This window comes from Accipiter gentilis, chromosome 16 (assembly GCF_929443795.1).
Source record: "Accipiter gentilis chromosome 16, bAccGen1.1, whole genome shotgun sequence".
NCBI lineage: Eukaryota > Metazoa > Chordata > Aves > Accipitriformes > Accipitridae > Astur > Astur gentilis.
In genome coordinates, this window is record NC_064895.1 from 27,846,579 (window position 1) to 27,857,842 (window position 11,264).

At 44.9% G+C, this 11,264-nt stretch overlaps 1 protein-coding gene across 1 annotated transcript in view; it reads left to right on the forward strand.

Moving 5' to 3' along the window:
* XKR6 (XK related 6) overlaps positions 1 to 9,759 on the forward strand; it is a 182,725-nt gene extending 172,966 nt beyond the window's left edge. The window contains exon 3 of the mRNA XM_049819216.1: positions 8,658 to 9,759. Coding sequence (XP_049675173.1) covers positions 8,658 to 9,622 — 965 coding nt within the window. The 3' untranslated portion in view covers positions 9,623 to 9,759. The remainder of the gene's footprint in view (positions 1 to 8,657) is intronic.
* The last annotated feature ends 1,505 nt before the right edge of the window (positions 9,760 to 11,264 follow it).

The following is an 11,264-nucleotide window of genomic DNA, read 5'->3' on the forward strand; positions in this document are numbered from 1 at the left end:
GTTGAACCACAGGTCTTCCACATTATTTTTAAAGTGATGAAGAGAAGTATATGACCGTGTTTGTGACAGGCAGAGGACTGTGCACGAATTACATCTGTACCTCTAATGCAGACGGTGCTGGAGCCCAAGTACTGGCACTCAAGTGATTCTGTTAACGTGGTCCCTGGTACAGTTTTGGCCAACTAGCCCTTTCCCAAAGCTTCCCCAGGCACGGGAAAATGAGTTCACCTAGGGCAGGGACAATTCCCAAAAGGCAGATAGGATATAAATATTCTGTTTTGGAGTCTGAGAGAGCTTAATAGTATGGACATGGCAGACTCTGACTGCTGCGCTGAAGGTCAACAAATAGCCCTGGCTCTGTTTCTTGTTTGCTGGTTTATATGTCACCACAGTGACCCAGGTTCTCTCAAGGACTGGGTTCCCGTGTGCCCTTCTCCTCTCTGCTGGTTTTTTATGAGCCATTATCTGGTGGCGAGCCATTATACAAGATCAAAGATCCCGGTTAGCTAGGTGAGGAGAGGCTTGTTTGAAGATCTGTACATATGTAAGGGCTGAGATTTCAGCTTCAGCTAAGTGCTGCCAGAAATGTTTCAGCTGTGGAGTGGATGTCAGCAGGTTTTTTGCCTACATAGGTACATAAAAACTGAGATACCTGTGGTCAGCATCCTAGGAAAGGGGCAAGGCTATTATGGAAAGCAAATAGTGGACTTGCATGCCTATAAGGACTGTACACATCCATGCCTGTTGAGATCAGCTTCCTTCTCATTTATGTAGCAGGGGGATATTGTCTTTCTGCTACCACTTTCTTGAAGATAGTGATAAGTCTGTCTGGCTGTTCAGGGAAATGCAACTTGAATATGTCCTCTGACTGGTCATGGCACCCTTCTCTCATCAGGAGGGCGTTGGGGGGTTGTTTTGCCTGTTTGGCCTTCAGTGGTATAAAATCTTCGTGTTGCGTCACTTGAATTTGCCCACGTTGTGTTCGGTCTGTCAACTTCTGCTCTGCAGAAGCCAATGCTAGCTATTCTGCTCATCTTGGAACAGGTTTCCCCAACCCTCCTCTCTGCTCTCCTCACCTTGCTGGAACTCAGGGCTCTCCTCTGAGCTCTTGTGGGGATTTGGTGGATGCCAAACCACTGCTACCTAGGGTACTTTTAATTTTACCCACTTCTTGTTTGGTCATTTCAGTTTGATCATCCACAATCCAGGTGGAGTCAACGGAGAGACAGAGAGGCACTTCCAGTGGGCAACTCATCCCGTGTCTCAGACAGCTCTCCTTGGGTGGGATAAACACTGAGGCACATAATGCAAGGGAGATCTTCATTAAGAGCATTTTAAAACGGGGATTGGGGGAGGAAGCTTTGCCAATCCTTATGTGGTGGATGATAGCCAACATTTGCAACAGGAGATCTGACGCTTTGCGGAGGGTATTCAAGGACAATCCAAAACAGAGGGCATTTCTGCTTGGCCTAGGGTGCTTGTGCCTCCCACAGAAGGATCAGTCGCTGGCTTACATCCAGGAGAAGATACAAGACTGGATGGCCCCAGGGCCTGAGCCAGTTTGGCAGCTCCTGAGTTCACAGAGGAGATGAATAGGAGGAGGCATGACAGAAGCAGCCGAGATAATGAGAGGACAGATCAGACAAATGTGGCAGGTCACCTCTTCTAGCAGTAGAGAAGAAGGGGCTTTCGGGAGAACTGAAGGGCAGCAGGATGAAAGGGGAGAAAAGCGAGTCCTTTTGAAACACAATCTGTAGTGAACCTGTGGACCTGAGTTCCTCAAGGCAGTGCTGAGGCGAAGGCTGGAGGGGAGCTAAAAAGAGCCGGTGTTTCTGGGGTTAGTGAGGACATCTTAACTGAGCAGAAAGAAAAGGTTTTGGGAAGCATTCACATTTCAGGACATGAGCCAGCCTTTAACTGATAAGGGGTGAGAGGGCAACTCTCCATATAAGCAAGCTGTTCTGAAGTTGCTTTGCTATGGACTTTTGCAATCTCACAATTTTATTTTGGAACAATTTTATGTTGGTTTGGGAATGTGGATGTTCCTCTGGTCTAATGTGGAAGAGCCTTCCTTGTGCTAGCTTGGACATGGAAGGTCGTGTATAGAAACTTAAAGCAAGCCTCATGTCAGGAAATGCCAGTGGGATTTGGTGGTAGAAGACCCTCTTCTTGTTGCCCAGATCTACTTGGAGATTGGTCCCTCAATTGAGTTACTTACTTCTGCTTCCTGCCTCTCCCAAACAGTCACCAGCAGTTTTCTCTTTCTTACGGACTGGTGAGGCTGTGTCCTGTGGGAGTCAGGTCCTGGGAAGAACGGGGCTGTGCGTGCTCCTTGGAGGAAGGTCTCAGAAGAGCTCCCTAGCAAGGGAGCAGATGCTGAGGATTTGAAACTCACCCCTTGCCCAACAAAACCAAAATATTTTTTCATGAGGAAAGAGCAAAGGACAGGACACCAGTGTAACATCTCTTCCCAGTGTCAGGCTCTGGTTTGTCATCCCTCGTCACTCCAGCTCTGAGTACAGAGGTGTCACATAGATGTCAGCAGGCCATTCCTGGGTCAGACTTATGAGTGATGTTCACCAGAGGTGGAATAGTGCTCATCTGCCGTAACAGACCGGTGGCATGCTGGAGAGACTGGTTAAGGAAGCGTCCTGAAATCCTATGAGGAAAATGAATGGCAAAATGGTGTATGCAGCCCTTTATTGTTTATATACTGCTAATGATCCATATTTTTCCATGTTCAAAGTGAAAAATAAAGAGGGAAAATTCAGGAAAGAAGTCAAAAGTCACTCCTTCCTGTGAAAGGAAAGAAAAAAGAAAAACCAAGCATCAAAGTCTGGCAGGCACAAATGAAACTCAGACCTGGGGTCTGATTCTGAGCCCTTTTACTCTGGTGCAAATAAATAAAAACAGATTAAAAAGTAGAGGGGAGCAACTTTCAGGCAACTTTGTTACAAAACAGAATCTGCCTCGATCTTTTTTGTATACAAATGCATTTTCGGTCTGTGTGCATCAAAATGAAAACCTGTTCCTCGATTCATACTGAGCTTCAGGGAGGAACGTGCCACCCAAAGGGGAAAACATGATAACAGGGTTCACAGCACAGAGGCCTGAGCAGCCAGCAAGTGATGGGGAGGAACTGGGACATGGCACTTGGCATTAAGCAAGCGGTGCCTTCGCACAGGGGTTGACGGAAGGTTTCATGTCGCACCGCATATTTGCTGTCCAGCTCACCCAGGAGAAATGTTGGTATCTTCCCATTTTGTTTTAGTAGAGTCTTCAGGAGAATTAATGTCAAAAAAGAAATAGAGCACCATTTAGGCATCATTTTCAGCTTTAAAGGAACAGGCACCACAGTAAATATTTGGGTAATATGCTACAGTAAGTGCATTCAAATTGCTTACAGCCAATAACCTGCAGCTGGATTCGTGATGAAAACTGTACATACCCCTAGTGAAAAATCTCTCTCCTCAGCTGAACAACACTGTGACTAAGGGAAAAATGGATATATTGTTCATTTTAAATATTCATTTGTGTGTGTGATTTGTCTACAGCTTTTATTAGACTAGTTGTAAGCCCATGTGTGATTGCATAGCATGAATAGGCCAGATAGACTGGGATGGCTTTCCATGCGCTGTTTTTATTCCTGCACATATACGGGCTTTAAAACCAGCAATGGCAATTTAAGGGGAATTATTGTTTTGAGTCCCTCTTGTGGAGGTGGATTTTTCAAAGACACTTATTACATTTCTGAGATGGCCTTTCCTTTTTCTGGGTCATCAGTGGAACGAGAGGATGAAACTGAAAGAGGCTGAAATTCAGCCTGCCCCTGCGAGCTTCAGCAAGGCTCCAGGAGCTTCCCTTGAACTCAGAGTGGTTCATGCTCCTCTCCTCTGGTATCAGATCGCTACCTGCATTATACTCTAGTCCACTCATGTTTTCATGATCCCAAGCAAATGGCTCTTGTTTCCCCTTCTCAGAGACTCTATTCCTCCATCTGACGCTCTTCTCAGCCTTTTATATAGCTGCCTTATTTCCCACTGCTTTCTCCTTTCTCTTCACTGTTTACTGTTGCTTAGTCTCCGTTACCACCGAGGACTGTTCATTAGCTCCCCCTGAGAAAGGCAGAATTACTAAGGCAAGAAGTCATCATCAAGGCAGCTGAAGACGACGGGTGAGTTCAGCTCCAGATTCAGACACCTAAACAAAGGTGTCTCTGATGGAGGTGTCCCCACGTGATGGGGATATCCAAGCTCCCCTCGTGCTCAGTGGAGATAAGAGGCAATACAGCCACAGGGACTTAACAGTGACCTTCGTACAGCTCTGGTTCCACTGGCTGTAATGACTAAGGAAACAATTTTTTTGACTTTTGCCTAGTGTCTTTTGAGATGTCCAGAATACCTTGCCTCACTCCAGCTCCCAGCTCAAAAACGTTCCTGTCTTCTGTATGCAAGTTTGTCACATCTGCCAGCTCCACACGGAGGACTAGAATATCCTAGAGCTTCTCAAATGTTGCTGGATTCCCATCTGTGATGGTTGCACTAAGCCTTAATTCTCCATTGAGTAAAATAAGAGACACCGCTTACCCATGGACACCCTGAGGCGAGTCTCTGAAGTAGGAGCTGAATCCTGTCTGAAATGCCTTGGCAAGGTGCACTGTGATGTGAAGGAGATCTATTCCCTGCTTTACTATGGATTTGATATGAGACCTTGGGTAAATCCTTCAAATCTTAGTGCTTCGTCTGTCAAACAGGGACATTACAGAGCTCTACCTCACCGTGCTGAATGTGGGTTAGGAGATGTCTCACCATAAGGACTTCAGGGCACATTATTAAAGGGATCCGGGGAACTAATTCTTGTGATGTGTCATTCAAGACACATGGGCTTGACTCCTCAGTGCTGCTGACTACAGCCTGTGAGTCACTCCTAGCAGGTGACAGGAGGAGTTCAAGGGCTGTTGTACAGCCTGGTGCAGAGAGTTCGATGATAACCCCAGTCTATGCCAGTCTGACTTGTTACGGGCAGGTGGGATACAGATCCAGCCCCATGGTAGCTGATGTCCTGGCTTGAGAATGCCCACACTGATGGGGCAGTACATGGCAGGTATTTTCCACTCCTAAGACGAAGCACAGAGTGACAGGAGTGGGAGTGGGTTTTTTGAAATTCCTTCAGTTTTAAACCAAACCCAACCCTTTGATAAACAAACGTTGGAAGGGAGTTGAAACCCACTCATACTAGATGAAGGTGCGTCAGTCACCATGTGCAAAAGTCAAAATCAAAATAAAAAAATACTTCCCATGTGATCCAACTTACCAGGACTTTTTGTTCTAGTTATAGTTGGAGAGATCTCTATACTTGCTTAGAAATAAGGCCTGGAGAGGTGGAAAAGAAAGGACCGGTTTATCCCACAGTCTGAGAGAATTGTACATTGTATGAAGATGTCACAAGCTAGAAGTAACAGGGAAAGATGGGAATGAGAAATTCATGGTCAAGATGACAAAAGCCAAGGTGTGCTTTGTCATTTAAGTCTGTATGAAATAGCCAGGGAATAATTTCTGTGGCCACACAGCAAGAAGTGCCGGAGAAGTCTTTTCATCACTCCATGGTTCCTGTTGACATTCACCTACTGATCAACCTTCCCTGACACCCAGGTCCAGATCCTGCTCATCACAAGGATGCCAAAATTTGCATTCGCCACAGAGTTGTGAATTTTTAAACAACGACAGGGATATGTCAAAATGTCTAGAGATACTTCATTCCCTTGTCGTCCCCCCCCAGGTCTTAGTGCAAATGAGGAGGCAACAAACTGTTTTGTAAGGGGAGGACTCATTCCACCTGACTGCTGGTGTTTGCAAGTCCCCGCACTCCCCTGTCAAGGGATGGAGTCAGACACTTTGGGAGCATGAGTCAACCCCTCCCTGTCCCACACATGGATCTTAGGACAGGTTGAATCACTTTCTGGGGGTGTCTGCCTCTCTCTGTTGACAGGAGATGTTCAGATGACTATCAGCCGGCATGGTACCGTGCAACGGGAGTGACTCAACACACATACTCTCAGCCAGCTCCGTGCAATTTACAGCAAAGGCTGTGATTAGTGTAGGTTTCTGCGCTGAAAACATTACAGTGGGAAAAGCCTTTATGTGTATACTGGGGTTTTGTTTCTGGTGTATTTTATTCCTCTCTCTATTCTAGAATAAATGAACCCAACAGAAACATTTTTAAGCCAGTGTGACACATCTGTCTCTTATGGGTTGGCACTGCTCGAGTTTCGGTATACAGGTACATCTAATGCTGTACAAGTTCCTAGTATAACAGCACTAAAATAAGACAATTCATGATGATTTTTTTTCTGCTAATCACAGAAAGTTTTTAAACTGAATAGCTAGAAGGTACTGCAACAAACAGTGCTTGCACACATAGCATCACTTACCTTAAGAATTGTGCGGCATTGCTCAGCTTTCCAAAACTGTTAATTATGTCTACCAAGAATGTAACACATCTGGTAGGTTAAAAATAAATCTAATCTATACCTGTTTGGGGCTGAGGCTATTCACTTTCACAAGTTTCCATCCACTAAAGTCCCCAAGTCCTATATGCAAGTTTTTCTTGCTGAGGACTTAGAACTTGGGGAAAATTGTGGTTTTCTTAAAGGTGGTGGCCTAAAGCTTCCCTCTTTGATAAGACCACTGATCTTACTGGTTTGTGGTTGTTGTTTTTTAAAATTCAATCTGAAATACTAGTGCACGTGTGAGCCCAAATGCAAGGTATTCAGAGAGAGACTTGAGAGCTGATGCAAAGGTGTAGTTTTGGTGGACGTGCAGGCTGGGAGAATTTTAATGAGGGGCAGAGATGGAGGTCTGCCATCCTTCCTGGCAGCCTTCTCCATCACCTCTCTTCCAGACATAGCTAGGCTGGAAGGGGAGAAATCTAGCCCCGCTGCACTGTGGGGTGGGCTCTTCAAAAAGAAGAAGATAAAGTCTCTAGAGTGGGTCTGAAGAGCCAGTGGATCTTCTTTCCATCCCCATGGGAGCCAGGTCCTTGTGGGCAGAGGGAAAAGCGAGAAGAAAACAGAAGAAGAAGAAGAAATTTAGGGGTTTTGGACAGTTTAGCTCTTGAACCCTGAGCAGCTGCAGCAAGATGCTCCTTGGGTTTTCTTAAAATAGTAAAAGCAAAAAAGAGCTGAACCTATCTTCCAGTGCGTTACACATCAGAGATGGAGGGGCGTTTGTTATTGTTTGTTTTGCTTGAAACCATTAGCATTTTTCCTTTAGATTTTATGTGTGATGCTCCCAGACAAATCTTTGTCCAAGGCCCAGTTGAACTATAGCTACCAAGTTACTGAGCTTCCCAAACATGGATCTTAGTCCATCATCTGTTCCCTCACCTGCAGAGCGGTTGTCCAGTGAGCAGCAGTGGGACTAAAGGAATAAGATGCCAGTGGCCTTTTCATTTCCCAGGAATCTGTCAATTAATTTTTATTATGATGCTTTGCTCAATAAGTTGTTCAATTTACCCTTGTGATAATCAATGGTATTACATTTTTAAAAGCTCCTGAAGTGTGATGGGGCGCTATTTTATCCTTTGGAGTAAATAAATAGTTTGTGTTGGTTGGGATGGGGAATTAGATCAGGCACCTCTGGAATATCACAGGGTGCATAGCCCATGCCAGGGCACAGGGGGATGAGTTGGGAGCCGAGGGTGACCCCAGCGCAGGCAGTGCCCTCGCTGATGGGAGCAGTAACGCAGGGGCTGAGTTCTCTGGGCAGAGCTGCGTGCTGGGGATGGCTCCCTCAGCGGTCCCAGAGAAGGCAAAGGGATGGACCAGATCCAAGGTCTCTTCAGGGGATCCCACCAGGAGCAGAATGAGACAGGGCTGGAGACATGACTGTGACTTGGATCTGTGGTCCATCCAGGACACAAGGCTGCAGATCACTACCTCCAATGTAGGTCTTCAGTCCATCCTGGACACAGGGCAGGGGAGTTGCTGGAGGGATCCGATTCTTTGGTTTGGGACCATTTGGAGGGTATTGATGAGTCTTGGCATTCCCTGTATTTATACATTCATCTGCATGGGACCACAGGGTGAAAAAAACCTGACCAACTGCCAATTTTTCCCAAAGGCGAATGCAAACAGGGATTCCTGATTAAGGCAGAATCAAGTACAAGTCAATGTGAATGTTGCTTGTATGAAAGTGTTTTAGAATAAAAAAGATCCATGCAGTTACAAAGAATATAGATGTCCTGCTCTTGCGATGGTATACTCCAAGATAGACCCCTTGCTACAGAAAGTAACCTTCATACTTGGCCTGCAGCATTTAGGTGGGACCTGGATTTTCAAATTCTCAAATGTGGATCTAATCAGGATGAGGACAGAGGCTGCTCCCTGTAAGAAGAGAAGAGCTGGGGTGGGGTGGCAGAGCCAACGGCTCAGGAAGATAAGCTTAATGTGCTGTGTCAGAGAGCTCCCGAATACGGCATCGTTTCCAATTCCTACACTGATATTTCTGTATTTGTCTCCTCCAGACTGTAAGGACCACCTGACGTGAGTTGAAGCTTTGGGCTACTGAGCCTGCCCCAGATGCAATAATTTAGTGAGCAGATGATGTTTTCAACCAAACCTCCTGTCTAACTCAGTGGATCTGTGTGTCTTCCGGCAGGTGTGTCCTCTGTGGCCTCCCTGATGTCCCTGGCTTGGGTGCTAGCCTCCTATCACAAGCTTCTTCGGGACTCTAGGGACGACAAGAAGAGTATGAGCTACAGAGGGGCCCTCATCCATGTCTTCTGGCGCCTCTTCACCATCTCATCCCGAGTTCTTTCTTTTGCTCTCTTTGCTTCCATCTTCCAGCTCTACTTTGGGATCTTTGTAGTGGTCCATTGGTGTGCCATGGCTTTCTGGATCATCCATGGTGGGACAGATTTCTGCATGTCTAAGTGGGAGGAGATCCTCTTCAACATGGTGGTAGGGATTGTGTACATTTTCTGCTGGTTTAATGTCAAGGAAGGGCGGACTCGATACAGAATGTTTGCGTATTACACGGTAGTCCTGACGGAGAACGCTGCCTTGACACTCCTTTGGTATTTTTACAGAGATCCTGACACTACTGACTCATATGCCGTGCCAGCACTGTGTTGTGTCTTTCTTAGCTTTGCTGCTGGGATAGCTTTGATGCTGTTATATTATGGTGTGCTGCATCCCATGGGGCCAAGAGCTAAGATCTTTGCCAGCTCCTGTTGCGCCGAGCTGCTCTGGGGCATTCCTTTGCCCCCCGATGTTGAGCCCATGGCACCCCAAACCCCTGGGTACCGGGGGGCCCAGGCTACGCCCACCAGAGCGGTCACGGAGCAACAGGAGGAACTCACAGCTGACACTTGCTTGCCCGTTTTCCAGGTGAGAGCAATGGTACCATCTACTCCATCTGGGCGACCCTATCCCCCTGAGGGGCCTCTCATTAAGATTGACATCCCAAGAAAAAGATATCCTGCATGGGATGCTCATTTTGTAGACAGGAGGTTAAGAAGAACTATCAACATCCTCCAATATGTCACCCCCACAGCTGTAGGTATTAGGTATAGAGATGGACCTCTCTTATATGAGTTGCTACAATATGAATCTTCACTTTAAAGCTCCTTAAAGCAAAAGTAAAAGAGGGGACCTTATTTTTGTTTACGGTAAACACAGATCATGAAACAAACACAAACCTTCAGATAAGCTTTCTTTCTGGTTGCTGTATGTATAAAAAAAAAAAAAAAGATATTCTCTATGTTTTGTAAGTAAAAACAAAAAGAAAAACTTTTCTTTTGTTTTTTACACACAAGAAACAGTATTTCAACTTCCACACCTAGGATTCACAGGTGGAGAAGGAGGCATCTCCACATCAGTTTTATACCGTACACCAAGTGTAGAACATTATTTATGGGATTGGTGCTGATTGAAAAATAAAAAAAACAAACAAACAAACCTACAACTGCCTTATGCCCTTAGGTGCTGAGTTTCATTAAGTACTGTCACCTTTCTCATGCAAAACTCTTTGATGATTATATGCCAGGAAAAAAAACCAACCAACTGAAATACAAACCTTAAAATTAAAAATAAAAATTAAAAAAAAAAAAAAAAGAAAAGAAAAAAATGAACAACAACAACAAAAAGAGAGAAATGCACGAAAAAATCTTGTTGCTCTTATTGGATTTAGCAGAAACAAAGCAAATGTCTAAAGATAAGAAAGAAAAGCCAAGACACCCCCAATGGAGTTTGATTATTCCAACAGCTGAAAGACAAAATCAGGTCTGTAACTCAATTTGGCAATGCATTTATAACACCATTTGGCCAAGCCTGCGAGCCTTGACTGAATCACGTTATAAACGCGATCCCACCATGTAACCGTTTTCCTCGTGTAAATGGGCCATGCGTAATGGTCGGTTTGCACCAGATTAATATGGTAATACAGTATCTGATCTTGTTTCGAACAATTGCACACACTAAAGCTCCACTGTCTTCAGTGGAGTAAATAACAACCGTCTGAGCCCAGAATAAGGCCTGCCACCTTGATTTCTGCAAAATAAGAAATCTGCAAACATTGAAATTACATACCAAAAACGTTATGCTAAAGTACAATTACACATATCTAATAACTATTTCAGTAATAATAAAACTCAGCATAGTAGCAAAAAGCGAGTCAATTTAAAGGCACAATACTTGATCAGTGACTGGCAAAATAATTTGACCTACTGTATCATTTTAAGGCTGTGAAAGGCATACATGTATTATTTGTAATCTCGTGTAAGACCTGTCATGTCTCATTCAGTGCGAGCCTTAAAGTGATTGTAAAGCATCCTTCGTTCCATTTTGGGGTTTTTGGGTTTTGATTTTTGTTTTGTTTTGTTTTGTTTTGAAGGAAAACAAAACACGAAAATCGGGATAAAAAAAAACAAAAACAAAAACAAACAACAACAAAACAACCAACAAACTTCTTCAAATGGTAATAACCTGTAAACTGACTCACGTCTCGAGATGATTTGGTGCTTTGTATTTTTGTTGATGTTGTTGTTGTGATTTAGCTGAGAATTCTTCAACTCGGTACATGTGGGGAACTGCTGATAAAAACTGTCTCGTGTCACCCTCTACTGTAAGTACATGGCGAGAAACACCACCAGAGGAAATTCAAGAGCGTAGCGAGAGCATCGTGGTTTAGCTTAGCCTTCTCACCGCAAGGAGATGCTGCCACCTCCGAGGATGGCAAAGCCTAGACGGTCACCTGCCGAGGGTT